The sequence below is a fragment of the Aquarana catesbeiana genome, linkage group LG01 (genome assembly GCF_042186555.1).
Source record: "Aquarana catesbeiana isolate 2022-GZ linkage group LG01, ASM4218655v1, whole genome shotgun sequence".
Lineage (NCBI taxonomy): Eukaryota > Metazoa > Chordata > Amphibia > Anura > Ranidae > Aquarana > Aquarana catesbeiana.
In genome coordinates, this window is record NC_133324.1 from 169,809,352 (window position 1) to 169,832,184 (window position 22,833).

The 22,833-nt window shown below is 41.8% G+C and overlaps 1 protein-coding gene across 9 annotated transcripts in view; it reads left to right on the forward strand.

The window, feature by feature from the left end:
• The window catches only part of CAST (calpastatin), a 264,338-nt gene that overhangs the window by 83,223 nt on the left and 158,282 nt on the right, over window positions 1–22,833 (forward strand). For 3 of the 9 annotated variants that reach the window (XM_073624543.1, XM_073624542.1, XM_073624550.1), the window contains exon 3: window positions 3,398–3,494. In XM_073624543.1, the coding sequence (XP_073480644.1) occupies window positions 3,444–3,494 (51 nt within the window). In that variant the 5' untranslated portion in view covers window positions 3,398–3,443. Of the gene's footprint in view, window positions 1–3,210; window positions 3,495–4,092; window positions 4,246–22,833 lie in introns of those variants that run through there. The other 6 variants (XM_073624541.1, XM_073624545.1, XM_073624547.1 and 3 more) reach the window with 4 other exon arrangements.

Below are 22,833 nucleotides of genomic sequence, written 5' to 3' on the forward strand. Positions count from 1 at the left end.
TTTGCTCATTGGATCTCCACCGTTTTGACACCATTGTGGAGATTCAATGAGCAAAAAAAAATTCTGGTTGGCCGCACGTCCAGTAAAATCAACTTTATTTCAGCAAGTCCATAAAAACATGTCCAAATACACAAATAGAGGGAGCATCACCAGCTGACGCGTCTCACGCTTCCTTACCGCTTAGTCATAGCTCACAACTGACTTAGTGAGTTATGAATAAGCGCTACGGAAGCACGAAATGCGTTAGTGGTGATGCTGTTCCCCTCTATTTGTGTTTTTGGACATGTTTTTATGGACTTGTTCAAATAAAGGTAATTTTACTGCAGGTGCATCTAAACAGAATTATTTTTTGCTCATTGATGTCCGTGATGAACAGGGCCAGCGCCTGGTCTGTGTGTTAGTGGAGATGGGAGACTGACCTAGAGCGATGTTCACACACACCATTGTGGAGATCCAGTGCGAATAGCAGAATGTGCTTGACACGCTTCGAAAAAGAAGACTTCCAGGACACATTCCAGAAGTGGCAGAGCTGTTCTGCTGTGCAAGGGGGCTATTTTGAAGGTGATAGCGTGTAAACGTGGATAAATGAAGTACTTTCTTGTAAACAAAGCGAGTCTGGAAACTTTTTAATACCACCTTAAATTATCACTTACCTTGGAACGATGCCCGCACTCCGCTCCCACGGCCGACATCTTTCCCGGAGTTACTTCCGGGTTTGTGATTGGTGATTGTGATTGGTTGAAGCCATCGCGGCACGGGTCCTGAAGAAACGGCACGAGCGAGCCTCTCCTTCAGTGCGCATGCACCGATGAGGTCGGCAGGAGCATATACAGTAAATATCTCCTAGGAGATATTTGCAGTACCTACAGGTAAGCCTTACTATAGGCTTACCTGTAGGTACAATTAAAGAGGAAGACTTTACTTTCTCTTTAATTTGGGTACAGTGTTGCATGACCACTCAGTCGCCAGTTAATCTCTTGTCGACCAGCCGCCGCCATTATACTGTGGCAGGTTGGCACGGCTGCGCAAACCGCCATAGGTGTACATGGGCCGCTATAAGAGCTATAGGGGGCGCGCACTTGCATCTGCGGTACGACGCTGGAGCCGATGTCCGCCACCAACCCGCGATCACTCCTCAAAGAGCCAGAATGGGGATCTGTCAATGTAAACAGACAGATCCCCATTCTCTCAGGGAGGTAGAGAGAGATCTGCTGTTCTAAGTGATAAGGAACAGCGATCTCTCTCTACTTCCAGTTAGTCTCATCCCCCCACAGTTAGAAACAACCGCTAAGAAACACTGATCGCTGTATAAATGTCAATGGTCCCAAAAAAGTGTCAGAAGTGTCTAATCTGTCCGCCACAATGTCGCAGTCCCACTTAAAATCGCTGATTTTTACTAGTAAAAAAAAAAAATTATAATAAAAATGCCATAAATATATCTCCTATTTTGTAGATGCTATAACTTTTGTGCAAACCAATCAATATACGCTTATTGATATTTTTTTTTTTTTACCAAAAATGTGTAGAAGAATACATATTGGCCTAAACTGATGAAGAAATTATTTTTTTTAAAATTTTTTTTGGATATTTATTATAGCAAAAAGTAAAAAATATTGGGTTTTTTTTTTCAAAATTTATGCTTTTTTTTGTTTGTAGCGCAAAAAATAAAAACCGCAGAGGTGATCAAATACCACCAAAAGGAAGCTCTATTTGTGGGGAAAAAAGGACATGAATTTTGTTTGTGTACAACGTCGCATGACTATGCAAATTGTCAGTTAAAGCGACGCAGTGCCGTATTGCAAAAAATTATCTGGTCATTAACCGATTCAGCCCCAGAAGATTTTACCCTCTTCCTGACCAGAGCACTTTTTGCGATTCGGCACTGCGTCGTTTTAACTGACAATTGCGCCGTCGTGCGACATTGCACCCAAACAAAATTGACGTCCTTTTTTTCCCACAGAGATTTCTTTTGGTGGTATTTGATCACCTCTGTGGTTTTTATTTTTTGCGCTATAAACAAAAAAAGAGCGACAATTTTGAAAAAAAAAGCAATATTCTTTACTTTTTGCTATAATAAATATCTCCCAAAAATATATAAAAAGACACATTTTTTCCTCAGTTTAGGCCGATATGTATTCTTCTACATATTTTTGAGGGTGAAAAAAAAAAATCGCAATAAGCGTATATTGATTCGTTTGCGCAAAAGTTATAGCGTCTACAAACTAGGGGATAGTTTTATGGCATTTTTATTATTATATATTTTTTTATTAGTAATGGTGGCGATCTGCGATTTTTATCGTGACTGCGACATTATGGCGGACACTTTTGACACTATTTTGGGACCATTGTCATTTATACAGCGATCAGTGCTATGCTATAAAAATGCACTGATTACTGTGTAAATAACACTGGCAGGGAAGGGGTTAAACACTAGGGGCGATCAAGGGGTTAAGTGTGTCCTAGGGAGTGATTCTAACTGTGAGGGGGGGATGGGCTTCCACTCACATGACAGCGATCACTGCTCCCGATGACAGGGAGCAGTGATCTCTGTCATGTCACAAGGCAGAACGGGGAAATGCCTTGTTTACATAGGCTCCGTGACACGATCGCCGGGAGACCAGCGAAGACCATTGAGTCTGCCGGTCCTACGGGCACGGTCACGCACACACCCGCTAGCCCCGCCAAGTACAGTATCGGCGTGCAGCGATCGGCAAGTGGTTAAGGGGAAAAATCTTCCGGTCTGTAAGTGGTTAAAGTAGCGCAGTGCTGAATAGCAAAAAATGGCCTGGTCATGAAGGGAGTAAAATCTTGCGAAGCTTTTAAACAAAAACATAAAAAAATAAAATGATAATATAATAATAAAAAAAAAAAAAGAAAAATGATTGTAACACAAAGCTGCCTCCCCCCCATTGCCCAATCCCTGTCATCTATTGATAGTGGTGAGTCCTGATCTGCCAGTGACAGGCCTGCAGGATGACAATGTCCAGACAGTGTGATAAGGGAGGAGTGACAGGTACAAGGAGTTCCTTAATGCAGACTCTGAAGAATGCAGCACAATCCATCAGAACTGCTGATCCTTTCTCTGTCTCTATCTGCTGTTAGCAAACAGTGAGTTTAGCCCAGGAAAAGAGCCCCACCCTGGTCCCGTAGGCAAAATCTACGTTGAGACTAGAATAATAAATCGTGCTCCAGCAGTCACTTTAAGTGGAACACAAAAGTTCTCTGACAGTAGAGAGAGAGGAGTGTGCCAGGACAAGGCTGCCCTTTGGCAATATTACAGCACAGGCAGAGGAGGGGCCTGAGCCTGTTCAGCCTAGCTAGCTCGGAAAAGCTGTTTCATGCAGTAGGAAGTCACATTTGACTGTTTTTTTTTTGTTTGTTTTTTCTTTTTCTACAGCTCAGTGTTGTATTAGAAGAGCTGAGGACCTTCCAGCTGTGCAGCCATGCCACACAAAGGGAGGAAGTCTGCAGGAGGTGCCAAGGGCCCCAAAGAGGTGAGTGCATTGGGGTGCTGGGCACTGGGCAGTGATTGAAGAAAAGCAGCTGCATGGCAGGTAGTGCAAAGCTGGGCTAGGGCGTTAGCCTGCCCAATCCCTTTTTATGATTACAACTATATGATTTATTTGTTTGGGGCATTCCTAATCCTCTACTGCATTAGATCATTAACCTACTTCTAACACATCGCGGTGTACTGCAGTCACAGAGTGGTTAAGCTGCCATGGGGCAGACTGGCAAGTGCATGCCTGAGCAGTGAGTCAGAGAGGAGGTGGGGGGTACTTGTACTATCTTCTGTCTATCAGTGGAGTGGGGAGGAATTCAGTCTTCCTGGCCTGGGGCTTGTTGTGTCTCAGCACACTAGACATCACTGCTCTTATCATCAGACTGCCTATAGATGTCTTATAGCTTTTATAGAACTTAGCAGTGAGTGGCCCAGTTTAGCTGGGTTGTCATTTAGGTCAGCCCACCCCTAGCTGGGGATGACAGTGACAGTGTGGGTGGGAGGATGAGGAAGATCTGTCAGGGCGTGGTGGATCTGCATTCCCTCTGTGCTGTGTGTCACAGCCTAGGAACCCCAAAACACTACCCTCTGTGTGTGTGTCATGGAGCATTGTGGGTGGGGTTGCCTCCTAATCACTCCCTTCTGCCCGAGGTAAATACAGATCACTGGCACAGCCAGGCATCCTGCCTTCACTACAACTACAAGTGACACTGACCATGGCTTTTGCAAGTTGGTGGTATGCTACGGTAAATGCAATCTATTGATCTTCTGCGATCTGCAAAGTGTTCCCTTTTTACTAAGATCAATATGGGCTTTTGTGCTGCTCTATATTGTTGTTTTACTGTTCTAGGGAGTGTTTTACCAGTGAATTCTTCACATGTCTGAGCTGAACTCTGGGGAGTGCCTTCCTATCAAAGCTTAAGACTTTCTTGTAAAAAAGTAAATCTGCAGCTAGGCAACTGAAACTATTATGTGTTACTCTGGGTGCCTAATGCCAACAATGCAGCTCTAAGCCAAATTCCAACATCACCAGTGCTTGTTACATGCCATTGGCAGCATTTTGTTGGAAGGAGTTTAAAAAGTTTGAGGACTTTCAGTGATTGTATTAATGTAACTGTGAACAGGGATACACAACTATTTCTGTTTGAAATGTTCAGCTCTGTGTGGATGATCCACGCTTTTTACACTATAGTATTTGTTCTTTATGTGTTCATGCTACAGATGTCTTTATGGAAATGAAAGCATCTGCCTGTGTGTGTTTAGACACACTGATTGATTACAGAACAGCGGCACTTCTGGCACTGGAATGTACCTGGATTACACTGGAATTTAGACACATTTTCACATTTAAGACAAAAATGGAAGGGTACAACTTTTTTGTAGTTTCCATCGGATCGCCCCATTGGAGGAAGGCAGCTTTCACCCAGTCTTGGGATACTGATGTCCCTGTTGCCCTTCACTTTAGAAAACCCTGAGCACGTCTTTTTTCGTACACTTTCACATTTCATGTATTAGTTTGCTATATTGCATGACTATAGTATGTTACTGTAATCTACTAATATAAGTGGTTTGTCATCTCCCTGGGTATGCTATTTACATTAAATAGGCTTGTGTTGTAGTATTATACTCCGTTTAATTATTCTAGCATGATCCTTTTGGCCTCATACACACACTGGACATTTGGCTATCTCTCCTAGATGCCTTTTCTCCTGGTTGCAGCGTTTTGGCAGAAAAAAATGCTTGTAAATGCGTATAACATGTTCAAGAGAGGTCAGGCGCATCAAGCACTTAAAGTGATTGTAAAGGTTCGTTCTTTTTGTTTTTAAAATAACAAACATGTTATACTTATCTGCTCTGTGCAAGGGTTTTGCACAGAGCGGCCCTGATCCTTCTTTTCTGGCCCCCCCCCCCATGCCGCACCTGGCTCCTTATCTTCCTCGATTGCCCCCTCGCTTTCCATGGGGGCACTTGTGCAGGCACGCTCTTGAGTCTTGCTGCTGCGTCTATTGACACAGACAGCAGGACACGGCCCTGCCCCCGACTCCCGTGTCACTGGATTTGATTGATTCTGCTGCTATCAATCTACCCAATGAGGACCCGAGACAGCGGCTGGAGATGCTGTGCTCGTCCCTGTCGCTGGAACAATTGGGCTCACGTAAGAAAAAGGGGGGCTCTGGGGGGCAGCACAGAAGGTTTTTCACCTTAATGCATAGAAAGCATTAAGGTGAAAGACCATGAGGGTTTACAACTCCATAATTCATTTCATTGGCTAGAATAATAGTTTATTCTTGCCACTGAAATGACTTAATGCTCAAGCGCTGAACGCGCGTAGCGGTAATGCACATTTACACGCATCAAGCGTTTTTTCTGCCAAAACGCTGTGGCTCCTGGACGTGCTGCCTGTTTTTTTTTACTGCCTCTAAAAGCCACTACCTCTAAACTACTCTAAACATCTGTGTGTGCATGGACACCTAGACCAGTGTTTTTCAACTTTTTCCAGTCAAGGCACACTTTAGAATTGCACACAATCCTGGGACACACCAGTTTGAGGCCTTGTGCAGCCCAGGGACTTTTTTGTGAGTCGCGTTTTTTAATAGGCTGTTCTATGCTAGTAAAACACACAAAATTATTAGTATTTTTTTTTTTAAATCCCGCTCAGGTTCCTGGGTTGCTGACAGGAGTATAGATAGCAGCAGGGAGCAGGAGAAAGCCGAGAGGAGGTGTGGGCTGTACTCTCCCCCTCCTGTGTGTACAGAGAAGTTAACAAACGATCGCTCTCTGATCAGATTGTTACAGGTTGTGGCAGTTTTATGTAGTTTAGCTGAAGCACCCATGGAGACGCTTTGTGGATTCCCAGGTTACCATGTCACCCTGGTTGAAAAACACTGACATAGGCTAACATGCAGGGACGTTTAGAAACAGAGAAAACACCAGATGCCCCCAACAGCCATGTTAAAAATGTCCAGTGTGCATGAGGCCTTAATGTGAAAATAGCAACACTGTAAGAACACTTGCTTGTATTGTCCTTAGATACATATAAAACATTACATAAAGGCATTTCATTCATTTTGTTTGTGAAGTTTCTAAAACAGATGGCATATTATTTAAGGGAAACTAGTAGTGAGGAAGTATGTAGATTGACATTGATGTAATAGGTCCACACTTATTCACCTGCATATTCCATGCTTGTTATTGATACTTTTTTCATGCATTATATTTTGTTGCCTTGTGCTGAAATGCACAAAATGCATTCTACATGCCAAAATTATGCCTTGATGCTTCAACAAAATCACCTGTACTATTTTTCCCCCGTTTCGGCATAGGTCACAGGTATAAATGGGCCTCATAGGGAAGAATAGCAGTCCTTAAGTCACACATACATTACATTGTACAGGTGTGAAAGGGGCCCAACAGTTTTTTGACTTCATCAAGTCTGCAGATTGGCAGTTCTGGCTTTATGAACATCATGGGTAAGACCCCTTTTACACTGGGGCGTTTTTCAGGCGCTTTAGCGTTAAAAAAAGCGCCTGTAAAGCGCCTGAAAGAAGCCTCATCTGCAATCCCAATGTGAAAGCCCGAGTGCTTTCACACTGAGGCGCTGCGCTGGCAGGGAGTCAAAAAAAGTCTGCAAAGAAGCTGCTTGCAGGACTTTTCTTGACGCCCTGCCAGCGCAGTGCCTCAGTGTGAAAGCACTCGGGCTTTCACATTGGGATTGCAGATGAGGCTTCTTTCAGGCGCTTTTTTTTAACGCTAAAGCGCTTGAAAAACGCCCCAGTGTGAAAGGGGTTTCAGTGTGAAAGCACTCGGGCTTTCACATTGAGATTGCAGATGAGGCTCCTTTCAGGCGCTTTCATAGGTGTGCACAGCCTATTGCATTAGGGTGTGCACCCCAAAGCTCAAACACGGCATGTGCATGTGTATATATACTGACAGTGTCAGTAGCACAGATATTAGTGTTAGTAGGGCAGTGGACAGTGTCACTAGTTTTTATTTTTATTTTTATTATTTTATTTTTTACAAATTTATTTTTGTATTTTTTTTATTTACAATTTTTTTAAGAGCCTTTAGTGAAATATCAGGGGTCTAAACAGGAGGAATCTGCACCACATAGCATGATTAGGGTGTGCCCAGGCACACCTGGCACACCCTGTGCGCACACCTATGGACGCTTTACAGGCGCTTTTTTAACGCTAAAGCGCCTGAAAAACGCCCCAGTGTGAAAGGGGTCTAGTGAATCAGGCAGTACTGCAGCCAGAAACAGCCAGGCTAAGAATGTATGTATTGATAGGAGATGTGAAACTTTTATATCCTATATCCTGAGAGGCGGCTGTCTTCCAGTGTGTGTGTTTGTAAGTATAGAAAAAATGAAAAAGGTGAACCAACTCCCTACAACCCCCACATTCCTCAGGTTCCCGCTGCACTTACTTCCGTGAGTGATTCAGTTTCATAGTCTAGGCAGCTTCATTGCACTTCAGAGTACTTCACACTTTAGTAAATTAGGCCCAAGTACATGAAGTCAGGCAGTTGACTTCAAATGACCTCTGATTGCTCTAGCATTGGCAGTTTTTTTATTTCATTTCTGACAGTTTCCTAGGTTTCATGACTAATCTATTTGAACACTACATTTTGTTTTGTCTGATCTAAGCTAAGAAACTTATACTGCAAGCCCAAGATATAACTAATGAGGGAAGAAGTACACCTTAGTGCTGCTGCCTAAAAACAGTCAGGTGGTTTTTACCCTACAAGAAATTGAAAGCTATATTCAGAGGGTGCAAAAAGCTCCATCCTTCTGTTTGTCAGTCCCTTACTCTAATGCTTGGTCTTCTGATAAAAAAAAATGTAGCTAAAAGTTGCCAAAAAAATATGTATTATGATTTGATGATGATTAGGCAAAGTAGTATATTTCTACAGTTTATAAAGATTTAGGCAGATTGATATTTAATAATAGATCAGCCCAAATATTGCTCTTTTGGCCACACGGATAACCCTTACACTGTGACATAAATTCCTTTTGGTAAATTAGCATATCCAAGCACAGCACAGTACCTGGTTGTTTAAAGTGAAACCACACTGCACAGGCAGTCCCCGAGTTACGAACATCCAACTTGCGAACGACTCCTACTTACGAACAGGAGGCGGTGTGACGTCTCTGCCTTTCTGCGCATGTGCGGCCACTTTTCAACGGCAGGCACATTCGACAAAACATCAGAAAACATTGGAAAACAACGCTTCTGCCGTTCTGCGCATGCGCGGCTACTTGACAGGACATCGGAAAACATCGGAAAATTACGTCTCTGCTGTTCTGCGCATGCACTTCCGACTTACGAACATATTCGACTTAAGAACAAACCCACAGTCCCTAGCCCGTTCGTAACTCAGGGAATGCCTGTATCTGAGCACCACAAATCAAAAACCCTACTTAATTAATTTGTAATATTCAAAGCAACCCCCCCCCCCTTCCATTTGTGTCTCCATGCTTTATTTTGCTGAGAAATCACTTTGAAACCCCCCTACCTAGCATTTCTGGCAGTGGCAATTCCAGTAACTATCTGCAATCCATCTGCCTTTAACTCAGGCATGCAGGCAGGGGGTGTGTGCTTAGCTGAGAAAACACCTATTTCCCTCCTGAAGACCCTGGGATGTATGACATCATTTTCCTATGCCTGGAAACCAGAAAGTTACTGATTGTGAAAAAAAAGTTTAAAAAAAGCAAATATGATACTTTCCTATCTATGTATTACTGCTGGAAGCATAAGGATTAAAAATAGTCAATGTTTACTGAGAAAGTGAAGTTCCACTTTAAGACTCCATTCACACAGGGGTAACTTTGGCTCTGACTTCAAGTCACCCCAAGTCACCCCTAGTCGCCTCAAGTCGCGCTACATGAAAAAAAATCAATGTAAGTGAATGGATCCGTCTTAATGCACACTACTGCAGTCGCTTCGACTTTAGAAAAGGTTCCTGTACTACAATCCGACTTCTAGGTGAATTGTACCCATTGATTTCAATGTAAGTCGCCTCTAAGGCTGATCCCCGTTCATAGTGAGGCAACAGGAAAAAGAAAAGAATTTACCCAGGAGGAGTGACCGCGATATGCCAGCGCCGAGCTGGCTTGCTCATCAGGAAAGGAAAAATGTGTTTTTTCCTCTCCCAATGAGCGAAAGCAATACTGACATGTGTTTGGTATGAATCATGAGGGGGAACTTCACGCCAAATTTTAAATAAAAAAAAACGGCATGGGTTCCCCTCCAGGGGCATACCAGGCCCTTAGGTCTCGTATGGATTTTAAGGGGAACCCCCTACACTGAAAAAACGGCGTGGGGGTCCCCCCCAAAATCCATAAATAGAGAAAAGGCACTTTCAAGCCACATCCGTTAATTTATGAGAAAAGGAAGGGCAATACTAACAGTACTACCAAAACCAGACTTTATGGGCCAGGAAACAATGGAGAAAGCAGTATTACTAAAAGAACTATCATATTTATTGAAAAAAAGTTTTTTACAAAATATACACAAAACAATAAAGAAAAAAACCATCATACATATGCATAATAATATTGTACAGTGAGCCCTTGTGCGTCTACGCTTTTCACCGTTAGGCTTCTTCAGGACACGACCAAGGTTCAAAGACGCAACAGATAAGAGAAAAAAATCTCACTATCTTGAGTTGGAATATGCTGATATAATTGTCTCTCAAAAGTTTAGAGTAGGCGATGGATATTCATAATTCAAAGTTATAGCTAAAGTAGTATAGTAGACAGCAGGGGCATGTAGTGGCTTCATTACAAAAGTAAAGGCGGCCAACAGAGCAGGGATATAAAGTATATATCTCACAAAAAACCTTAATGGGATTTACTGCTGCTTGGAGCTGGCAAAAACTGACAGACCATGCTGTGCATAAAGGTATATATTAAAGAAGAATGCCCCTGGGAGACAGCCTGCCCCGTACACACGATCGGACTTTCAGACAACAAAACCGTGGATTTTTGTTCGAGGGATGTTGGCTCCAACTTGTCTTGCATACACACAGTCACACAAATGTTGGCCAACAATTACGAATGTAGTGACGTACAAGACGTACAGCAAGCCGAGAAAAAAGGAAGTTCTATAGTCATGTGATATCTCCATTACGAACGCTAGTTTTACAAGACCGAGCGCTTCCGGCTCATACTTGATTCCAAGCATATGTGAACTTTTGTGCGACGGACTTGTGTACACATGATCGGAAAGTCCGACAACAAAGTTTTGTTGGCGGAAAATTTGAGAAGCTGCTAGCCAACATTTGTTGGCGGAAAGTCCGACAACAAATGTTCAATGGAGCATACACACGGTCGGAATTTCAGCCAACAAGCTCATATACAACGTTTCCGGTCGGAAAATCCGATCATGTGTACACAGCATTATTCTTTCTATGTATGGGAGACAACTGTACTCATGTGTCAATCTCAATATGTTTTGTATACCCTTTTTTTATTGTAAAAAAGCTTTACAATCACTTTAAGCAAATCCTCACTAGGACCATTTAAGACAGATGCCACTCAACCTGGAGAAAAACATAGAGCAAAAATCCAGTGCTACACAACAGATTTACTAACCAATGGGAGATATATGGGAGATATAGTATATAATTGTTTTATATACTGTAAGCAGATGAATCCATAAGTGCCTATGTTGATTGTCTTTTAAATTACTATTTGCTGTTAAGTAGTTTGAATGTGTTTTTTTCAAAGCAGTTATTTCTAATATAAAACGATACATCTCATTAAAAATATCTACAGTTGATGATGATCCAATTATCTTTATTAAACCATTCTATCTTTAGGTCCTAATAGGATGATGAATCTGTATTTAATTAGCGCCTTGTCTGTTCAGTCCCAATTATATACATTTATTGGACAGACATGAAGACTGAGGTACATGTGCTACCATGACTGGTGCCTGATTCAGCTGAATTTTTTATTAAAGGAGAAAAGGTCATAAGAGAAACATGGAGGCTGCCATTGCTGACCTTCCCCTCTGAAAGCACTAGTTCCCTGGCTGTCATACTGTACTTTCAAAGTCACTGACTTGGAACAAGACTAGAGATGGGAGCTCTGACTTTGCTCTGACCATTCCTCTTCTGCATACTGGGAAAGTATTGAAACTATAGACAGCTTAGGTAACTAGCAATTTGAGGAGGATGTCAGGAAAAATGATTTTTTTGTGCTGATCTCTCAGCACAGGTTCACTCTAACCCTGAAAATCCTTATTTCTATTGTTTTCTATAGCTTCTATGCTGCTGTATGCCAGTATAAGGTGGGATAAAGATTTAGAGTGGGAGATCTTTTGCCATAATGTGCAAGTATATGCATGGCATACTTTCACTATATGGCACACTTACCTTATGAGTGTGCCTCCTTCCAGAACTGACCCGATCAATGCTGTCAGTTGCTGCTCTGTCCCCTGTCTCCTCTTTGCCCGTTGGGCATCCTTACAATAGAACTTACAGGAGTTACTTCGTCCTTGGCACCAGCTCCATTCTCAGCACCTTACAGATGCCAGGAAGACACAGAAAACAAAAAACTTCTGTTAGGAAGAAGCAGCAGTTTTTGGCAGATCAGATTTTGCGCGTCTGTTCTGAGACATACTTTCTGGCAGTTTTTTTTTTTTCTACATTACTTCTGCTTTAAAGGTAAAAAGAGACATGCCCTTGTTATGCCGTGTACACACGAGCGGAATGTCCGTCAGAAAAAGTCCGATGGGAACTTTTCATCGTATATTCCGACCGTGTGTATACCCCATCTGACTTTTTCCGTCGAAAATTCAGACGGACTTAGATAGAGAACATGTTCTAAATTTTTCTGACGGAACTAATGACTATCGGGAAACCCGCTCGTCTGTATGCTGTTCCGACGTACCAAAAATGACACATGCTCTGAAGCAAGTATGAGACAGAAGCTGCTGGCTACTGGCTACTGAACTTCCGTTTTCTAGACCTGTTGTACGTCACCGGGTTCTGGACGATTGGACGTTGATGTGACCGTGTGTAGGCAAGACCGCATGAGCCGAATTTCGTCGGAGAAACCTTCAGAGTTTATTCTGACGGCAAAACCGCTCGTGTGTACGCGGCATTAGTATACCTTATGTAAGTGTAGACAATATTTTTACACATGTGGCTTTCTAAAATTAACAGTTACATAGAAAAAGAATTTACCACTAAGACCATTGTAAAATTTTTACCATAAGTAGGAGGTATACATTTAGATCCAAAGCACCCAAAAAGTAACACTTGGCATAGAGTTACCCCAGAGGGCAAATCAACAGCTCATTTAAACGTGCCCTTCCTCTTTGATTATACTTAACTTATGATCACTCCCCAACCACTTTGATTAGTTGCTGGAGAGAAAGTTAAATACTGTATCTGATACCTCTGAGTATGACAGAGCATGTGTGCCTGTTTCTCCTTTCTTCCAACCTTCAATACTGGTTGCCTAAATGGCCTTACTGCCAGGCCCCAGTGCTGTCAGGTGAAGCCTGGCAGGGAGGGTAGCAGGTGAGAGAAGCTTTTGTCCCGACCTGCAGGAATAAATCACAGATTCACGTTAAATTACCCACATGAACTACATGAGACACTTGAAGCTTTCTCTATATGGTATGAGGGCTCTTCAGTTTTTTTTTTTTGTACTAACTCACTATATACTAGAGCTGCATGATTCTGGCCAAAATGAGAATCATGATTTTTTTGCTTAGAATAAAAAGATCACGATTCTCGCGATGTAAAATCTTTCACATTATACAAAAAATTGGGCAAAGTTTACTGGTTAGTTTTTTTTTTTTTTAATTCATTAAAGTAAATTTTTCCAAAAAAAATGCATTTGAAAGACCGCTGCGCAAATACAGTGTGACATAAAATATTGCAACAACCACTCGATAATGATTCTTGACGATTAATCGTGCAGCTCTACCTTACAAATTGACGCTTGTCTGATTGGATGAAGATTAAATGGATAGTTTAGGTAGGTCACCATATTACATAGTTTTAATAAAGTTCATTGTACAAAGATTGTAAGGTCAAATTTTAATATGTATAGTGCACATTTTTTTTAAAGGCTTTTATTTTTAAATTTGCATTGTTAACAGAGTGCGTCAAACACATTACCATATGACACAAGAAAATAAGCAAGCCACAGAGCCCAAATAATACAAGTATCATCCTGTTTTCATATGAGACAGAGCTATAAACACAGTGAGGCTTCATTTACATTGGCCTACATTTACCGCGGCAAAACGTTCCTATACTGAACGCAATTCTTTTGCATTAAGGAGAGGGAGGTTGAAGCTTACCTATGCATGGCAGCTCCTAAACTCTGCTAAAAGCCTAATGCCGCGTACACACGAGCGGGCTGTCCGACAGAAAAAGTTCGACGGAAGCTTTTCATCTTATATACCGATCGTGTGTAGGCCTCATCGGACTTATTTTTTCGAAAAATCTGACAGACCTAGAAATGGAACATGTTCTAAATCTTTCCGATGGACCCAATTCCTATCAGGAAAACCGATCGTCTGTATGCTGGACCGACGGACCCAAAACGACGCATGCTCTGAAGCAAGTACAAGAGACGGAAGCTATTGGCTACTCACTATTGAACTTCCTTTTTCTAGTCCTTTCGTAAGTGTTGTACATCACCGCGTCCTGGACGGTCGGACTTTGGGTTGACCGTGTGTAGGCAAGACCGCTTGAATGAAATTCTGTCAGAGTTATGTCGGAGAAACCGACGGAGTTTCTTACGACGGCTAAACCGGTTGTGTGTACGCGGCATTAGTGTACATTGACACATGGGCTTTTATGGAGTTGAGTTTAGGAGCCTAACTGGTCATGGCAAACAAAAAGAACAAAACAGAAACCATACACACAGACACCCTTCCCTCACTCCTCCCCCAAACAACTGACAGAGCTCCACTAATAAAGAAAGCAGTACGGGCATACAACTCTGAGGGACCTTCCATCCTGTGAGAGGGAAAAAAAGTGTATGATGCACTTTAGTTGTGCCTCTGACATAGCAATGTGCTCACTTGCTACATACAGAATGCGCAAAAAAGTGGTACAGACATATGAAAATATTGGTTCTTACACCTAAACTTTCACTATATACAGTATGACCCTCTCCACTATAACATTTACGAAGTATTATACAATAGTTTACATACATAAGAGGCCCTGCTCCTCTAAAACAGTGGAGCTGATGGGGCATAGCCATGCCAGGTTTGGGAAGGATCCCAACAATATTGTTGGAATCCACCTAGTTGTCTGCTTGACAGTTGGCTCTGCCTTTCAGAGTGTGGCTGAGACCGGTGCCCATCACAACCATGTCTATGTTCTACCCCAAGCTGACCAAGAGCTGACCTCTCAGCCTTAGAGCCGGCATGGGATAGCTGCAATGTCAAGCTAGTGGAAATCTCTGTGTGAGATATATTCCCCTCCAAAATGTTGGATTTCCCCTCACTTTCTGTTTCAGTAACAATGGTCACCAGTACAAATAGAGGGGTGACTCTCCCCAATGGGTACTTGGATAGCATTAAAACTTTACAGGATGTCTAACCTTATCCCACTTTATCCAAACCTAAACAAAAATGTTTTGCAGAGAGATACAGTAACAAATTCATGATACTATTAGCTATATGTGACTTCATTGTTTTCCACTGTAGTAAGGGAGACTGAACAATTACTGACATGTAGAGCAGACCTGTTAACTTCACTAACCCCTGGGTAGGTTCGGAAAATGGACCATGTATTTCCAGGATTAGATACATATGTACAGTAGTTCTGAAAGGTGAAATCAATGATGAAACAGCTCAGTAACGCAAGTCATTAAATAAGTGTTGACCTAAGATTTACTACTATACTTTATGGTAACGCTCCCATGTAAGTTCTGGCTGACAAAAAAACACAGTGAATGTTAATCATTGAACTAATCAGTAAAATCTATTGCTTGCATCTTTCTCTGAATATTTTGAATGTTTAATCAGTGAGCTATTCTGAGAATGGTGATGTATCCTGCTGGACAATGACAATATAAGGGAAGTGTCTTCAGGACAATTGAATGCGTGTGTTAGTCATGTAATGAATAGGGTGACGTTCTGGTTGGTATTAATACAGGTGTTTACTACAATGCTCTGGAATTCCAGTCACCATTATTTTAGACAATAGATTCAGTCATGAGATGAATGTTTTGCTGACATGAGTATTTCTGCATGTCAACAATTTTTGAATTGCTCAATCTGGTGAAGGTAGTTCAGTCCGGTGATGGAAAAATGGTAAATCAGAATTCAGCTCTGTCTTGGTTGTTAAACGGGATATCAGTCTGTGCATTAAGAAGGCCCTTGTTATGTAAAATATTTGGCCTCCTTTGATGCTTATTCTCCTTGCTCCACATATATAAATGTCACTTGCCATGGTACCACTTTGCCAGTCTGTCTTCATTAGGGACTCTTTAGAATGTTGTGCCTGCTGGTACAGCTGTCCTTTTGTCAATGTTCTAGAGCTGCAAGATTAATCGTTAATTGATTCCTTGCAGAATGTTCTCTGCTCACTGCTGACAGCTGTCAAAAAAAAAAAAAAAAAACAGGCAGCCTGCCAAGTTTATCACAAAATTGTCAGTGCTGAGAGATAACTATAAACATAGTATCATTTAGTTCTTTTATAATTCAGAGGTCTCCAAACTAGGGCCCTTTGGAGATAAAAGGGATGAACTTCGGTCTGTAAATGAGGTCAGTTTAACCACTTAAAGACTAAAGCACACGATTGGACTTTCCAACAACAAAACCGTGGAATTTTGTTCGAAGGGTGTTGGCTCCAACTTGTCTTGCATACACATGGTCACACAAATGTTGGACAACAATTTCAAACGTAGTGACATACAAGATGTACGTGATATCTCCATTACGAACACTAGTTTTACAAGACAGAGCGCTTTCGGCTCGTCCTTGATTCCAAGCATGCGTGTTTGTACTTTGGACTTTCGTCCGACGGACTTGTGTACACACGATCAGAAAGTCCGACAACAAACATTTGTTGGCGGAAAATTTGAGAACATGCTAGCCAACATTTGTTGGCGGAAAGTCCGACAACAAATGTCCGATGGAGCATACACACGGTCAGACTTACCGCCAACATGCTCACATCCAACATTTCCCGTCGGAAAATCCGATCGTGTATACGTGGCATAAGACTTTTTCTGACACTTGTTGCTTACAAGTTAAAACCAGTATTTTTTGCTAGAAAATTACTTAGAACCTCCAAACATTATATATATTTTTTAGCAGAGACCCTAGAGAATAAAATTACGATTGTTGCAATATTTTATGTCACACTGTATTTGTGCAGTGGTCTTTTAAACGCAATTTTTTTGGAAAAAATACACTTTAATGAATTTAAAAAAAACAGTAAAGTTAGCCTGTTTTTTTTGTATAATGTGAAATGGTGTCACAAGCACAGTTAAGCCCAGTCCCCTGCCACAGTCCTTTAAAAGTAAAGCATCTTAAAGTGTTACTAGACCCAGGACCCTGCATTCACTATATCTGCTTTGCCACAGTACACAGAACGTGAAAATGCAATAGCGTTAGTAAATATAAACTGTTAAATACCTTTTCTCATCAGCAGTTAGAGCAGTCTTGTGACTTCTATCAGTGTCTGGTTAAAGCTTGTAGAAGGAGTTTTCATTCTACTCTGACTGTCCTATGAGGTTGCAGGACCCCTGGCCCTCTGTCTGGACAGTACTGATTGGCCCTGTGCTGATCGCATGCACACTCCCAAGAAAACTTTTTACACAATGCAGAGGATTAATCCCTTAGGTTCCATAGTGAGTATAACAAGCATGCTTTACTGCATACGTCCCATCCGTCCAGTGGATCGGATCAGCTGAAAACGGACAGGCTGTCCGTTTTCATCCAATCTCCCCATAGAGAACAGCGGGGCCCTGACAGGTCCGTCCCTGCACAGTGAGCGGAGAAGGACCTGTCATCCACCTTCTCAGCAGGGGTTCAACGGATCAATCCCCCACTGAGCAAGCGGAGTACATCCAGCGGATCTGCTCCATGTGAAAAGGGACCTTAGGCCTAGTAGACAGAACAGGCTGCATATCAACACCCATAATTTTGTTTGAAAGCTAGGTGTGCTGTATGTTACAATCAGCCATCCTGAAATTTGAGCTCAGTTTTTAGCAGTGCAATGGTGTGTGACCAAACAGGCAGCATTTAGACCCTGTTCACTACTGAACGACACAGTGGCGCCATGTTTTTGCGCCTTTTTGTGGCATGTTTTTGTAGTGGCACCATTAAAATTTTGGCTGTTGATTTTAGCATTTAGGGTGCCATTAAGAATAGTTTTGTTGCGATTCTGGATTCCAATACGCTCAGGCGTGAACATGGCCTAAAGACTGGACGTGTGGAATTAATTGGCAGAACAGTAGTTAGTTATAGAATATATGCATGGCCAGATGTGGTTGCTGTATGAGCGGATATTACAGATGGAGGTTTCAGCTTCTCCCCATATTCATACTGATCAGGACTGATCACTTTCATTCTTTCAGAGTAATATTGTTTAGGAGACTTTCAATCTTCCAAGGAAATGAAATACCGTTAAATCCAGTTTCCTGTTTTGGTTACTTTAAACAATTTTTACACACACGCATACTTTTCCTATATTTATCATTGAGTGCCAATCACCAAGACTTGTTAATGAGAATTAAACACATGAATATGGTCATGTTTGATTAGGCAATGCAAAGAGAACAATAGCCCATAGCAGACAGAAGTAGTCAGTAGTGTCAAACTAAAAACTTATTGGCTGCAATAGGTTGCTGCCGCGGCTCAGGGCCTAACAGACTGGGGTAAAGTTGGATCGAATCGTTTCTATGGAAGTTTGCTTTAAATAAGTTTCATGCTATTGGGCTAATTACAGGACGGCTTGCGTGTTTAATAGCTCCCAGTGGAAAAGGTTTGAGAATTGTGGCTTTCTTTCTGCCTACAATTTCCTTTCCTTAGATGTATTTCATGAGAAATTCTTTCCTAAGAAGTTCCATAGCTCACTTTGTGTTATAGCAGCTTTATATTCTTTAAAGCTAAGTTTTATGAAAATAATTTATTAATTATTTGAATTAACAATAACTATTGTTTATGAACTTTAAACTGTTGTCAACATTCTTTGGAAATTAATTTGTCATTTTATAGGGTCTCTGCAGGAGAATTATAGGTTTTCTGGATAATAGGTTGTGTTTGTTGAGGAGTCAATCTTGATCTGTTCAATGGGGGTGTTGTGAAGGCCATTGTCAGGTATCTGAGGATATTCAGAAATGATGATTGGAGAAGGTAGTGAGGAAAGGAGGTGTGTGGAGGGATAGACGGAGATGCCCCAGCTTGGTCTCCGGCCAGTTTGAAGAAAAGCAGCCAATGTATGGATATGGAACTCTTGATTATCATTTTTAACTGTGATTAGACATTATATCCTCATTGCGAAGTCTAATGCCCTGTACACACGACCGGTTTTCCCCATCGGAATAAACTCTGAAGGTTTTTTGACGGAGTTCCGATGGAATTCAGCTGAAACTTTCTTGCGTACACACGATCACACCAAAGTCCGAACGTCAAGAACGCGGTGACGTACAACACTTACGACGGGACTAGAAAAAGGAAGTTCAATAGCCAGTAGCCAATAGCTTCTGTCTTGTACTTGCTTCAGAGCATGCGTCGTTTTTGTTACGTCGGAACAGCATACAGACGAGTGGTTTTCCCAATAGGAGTTGGTTCCGTCGCAAATATTTACAACATGTTCTCTTTCTAGATCCGTCAAAATTTTCAACGTAAAAAGTCCGATGAGGCATACACACGATCGGAATATACGATGAAAAGCTTCCGTCTGACTTTTTCTGTCGGACATTCCGCCCGTGTGTGCGGGGCATAATTCTTGAATTCGTATGTAAGTTGGAACAGGTACATTTTTTAGGTGTAACTCCAGCCAAAAAAGAATACATTATTTAATACATAGGCGTCATGATAATTTAACAAACATGCATAGAATTTATAAGGAAAAAACAACCAACACCAATAGTGGATTCAAATAGGCCAAGGCCTGGTTTATTGGTTTTAAATCCATTTTTTCCACAATATAACTTTTCTTCATACCAATAAATTTAATACTTAAAATTCAATAACAAATTTAGCCCAGCCACTTAGACCCGAGCTGACCAATAATGTATTTTAACATCTTCTTATATTCCCCTTTGATCTATCCTATCAAAGACACGCACCACATAATCCTTGGCCGCGACGTGGGGGGTGGTTGAGAGGGGAGCTCCTCTCGGTGAACCTCTTCTAGCGACTAGCAAAAAGCCCCTGTGACAGGCTTCTTTAATATTGCCCTAAGATCCTTCTCGAACATTCTGGGAGGTCACCTGACCTTGATCCCTAAATGACCTACTGTCCTTCCAGAACATTCCCGGTCATGTGACCTTAATTGGTCTATCACAACAAGCCCCATTAAAAACTATCCAAAAAGGGGCTTACTATGACGCTGCCAAGGTCCCATGGGCAAAAGGGGGCCTAAAAAAAGGCTACCCCCTTTTCTCTGACAAGGGTTAACACCCCTGTAACATTTGTTTTGCTGTCTGTGCCCCTGTTCAGAAGATTTCACCTCGCTTTCTGTCCTTGTGACAATTGGATTTAAAAAATTTAGGTTGTCTTGGAAACAAGGGTTGGTGATAAAGCTTCAGTGGAGACACTTTTTTTTTCCATGATTACTCTAATGCTGCGTACACACGATCGCACATTCCAACAACAAAATCCATGTTTTTTTTCCCGAAGGATGTTGGCTCAAACTTGTCTTACATACACACGGTCACACAAATGTTGTCGGAAATTCTGAACGTCAAGAACGCGGTGACGTACAACACGTACGACAAGCCGAGAAATATGAAGTTCAGTAGCCAGTGCGGTTCTTCTGCTTGATCTCGAGTATGCATGGAATTTTGTACGTCGGAATTGTGTACACACGATCGGAATTTCCGACAACGGATTTTGTTGTCGGAAAATTTGAGATCCAGTTCTCAAATTTTGTTTGTCGAAATTCCGACGGAAAATGTCTGATGGAGCCTACACACGGCCGGAATTTCCGACAACAAGCTCCCATCGAACATTTCCCGTCGGAAAATCCGACCGCGTGTACGCGGCATTACAGGAGTGAATTTCCCTTCCTAGGAGTAGATTTCTTCTCATTTCCTGTTGTTTCCCTCCGTTTGTAAGTATGAGTCATATGTAAGTTGAATGTATGTGACTCGGGGACTGCCTGTAGTGCTCTTTACCGCATGTTTCCACACATAAAACAGTGTGGAGTATTACTATTCATTTTGAATGGTACCTATGCTGTGCATCAGATCGCACATGTGAACTATCTATGTAGTTGTGGCATTATATGTTGAAAAAATTGTGTGTGTCCATTGTTTTGTGCATTGTGATAATATCCTATTCAAAATTAGTGTACATTACCCCAACGCACTAGGGTGGATGGCTCCTAACTTGATCTATGCAAAGCCTTTGCACTTCTTTTAAGGTACTAAAAACAGAAACGGCCAAACTTTGGGCTATCTTCGGAGAGCTAAAAAGCCCAAGTATTGCTCTATGACATCCATGGTGGGGAAAAGGTTTTCAGTTTAGGTTAGAGTATGTCATATCCTATCAGTTTTACTAGGCTGGTGGTGCCAGTGTTTATTGAACATATGAATAAGCACACCTGTATGTTGTGAGCTTTTATATTTGTGTGTCCAGGCACGAAACATCTGTTTGCAGCCATAATTCCCAGATTCTGACCACCTTGCGATGTGACTAAAACCGGCCATAGATGGAGCGATTTTCTTTCCTGCAATAACTGCTTGCAGGAAAGAAAATCGCTTGATTCCCCCATCAAACACAGTCAGCGTTGAGAGGGGAATCTCTCCCGCAGGGCTATTTTGTTTTCCTGGTTGGGGGGCGGGGGGAGCTGTCCCAACTGGGAGAACACGGTGATTATTGCTAGCTGCTATAGAAAAATCTGACATGCTGGTTGTACCCAAGCTGATCGATAGATCAACTTGGGTACAATTAGCTTGCCCATACTTGGTTCGAATCTCGGTTGGTCCCTGCTGAACCTATGGCTGGCTTTAGGTATCATGAGAATTCTTGAACACAAACATGGCAACATTGTACTGTTCTGTATTTTAGGTTACACATAACAACAGGGAGTCAGAAGTAATCATTATACACAGGAAGGTTTTTCAGCTTGCTGGAAAATCTGTCATGGAGCACAGTACTGTGGGTGTCCTGTTGTCTGCATTAGGTTATGGTCATAGCTGATCCTGCCGCTAAAAGACAGGCACAAACAGTATGTCTCCTTCCCCCGTTTCTAGAGAGATAACTGCCTTTCTATTGCATACTTTAAACATGCTATAGATACTAACATCAAACAGTACTCCACCTATATATTTAGCCAGACATACACGCTAGTTTTCACTATAGGGACTTTTAACACAACAAGCATTTCTGAAGATTGAGTAGCATTGATCATGGAAATCTTGTGAGCATAGGATGTTTTGCAATAACAATAACCAAATGGGATATACAAACAGAAAGGTACTGTGCATATCATAAAGCTCTGCGTAAACTGTCAGCGCTATATAAATCTTGTATTATAATAATAATAATAATATCAAGCCCAAACCATTTTTCTTAGTTTGAGATAGAGTGATAAAGGATTAGAATACCTTTTGTGTTTTTACGGTTATGCAGGGGGGCTCTGTTAGAGAAATGTGTCCTTGCTTCTAGCCCTGCTGACCAGAGAATAAGAAAGGGGAACTTTCGAACAGCAACACGAACAGAAATAAAAATGTTTTTTTATGTCTATTTGAGTCCCTGTTGCAGAATTGCGTCCACTTCCTGTCCAATAAAACAAGTGTCACTTGCATAGAGGAAGTGAGGAAATACTCTCTTGTTGAGCCCTGGACAGCAGTAAAAGGCAGACTGAAGTTCTAATCCTTCGCCACTCTATCAAAAACTTAAACAAATTTTTTGCTTAAAGCTGAGTTCTAGGGAAAAGTAAAATCCTCCCTTGCAGGGTGCTTTCCTCGCACTGCAAGGACTAAATCAGTGGTTCTCAACCTTACTAGTGCCATGACCCCTGGATAAAATTTCCCAAGTTGTGGGGACCCCTAACAGTAAAATTATTTTCTTAGCGTGGGTGTGTCAGCACCCAAGGCAAGACAAGTAATTTGCACCCCTAAACCACGGAATCCCTACCACTCATACAGTATTAAAACCCCTTATGATACATTT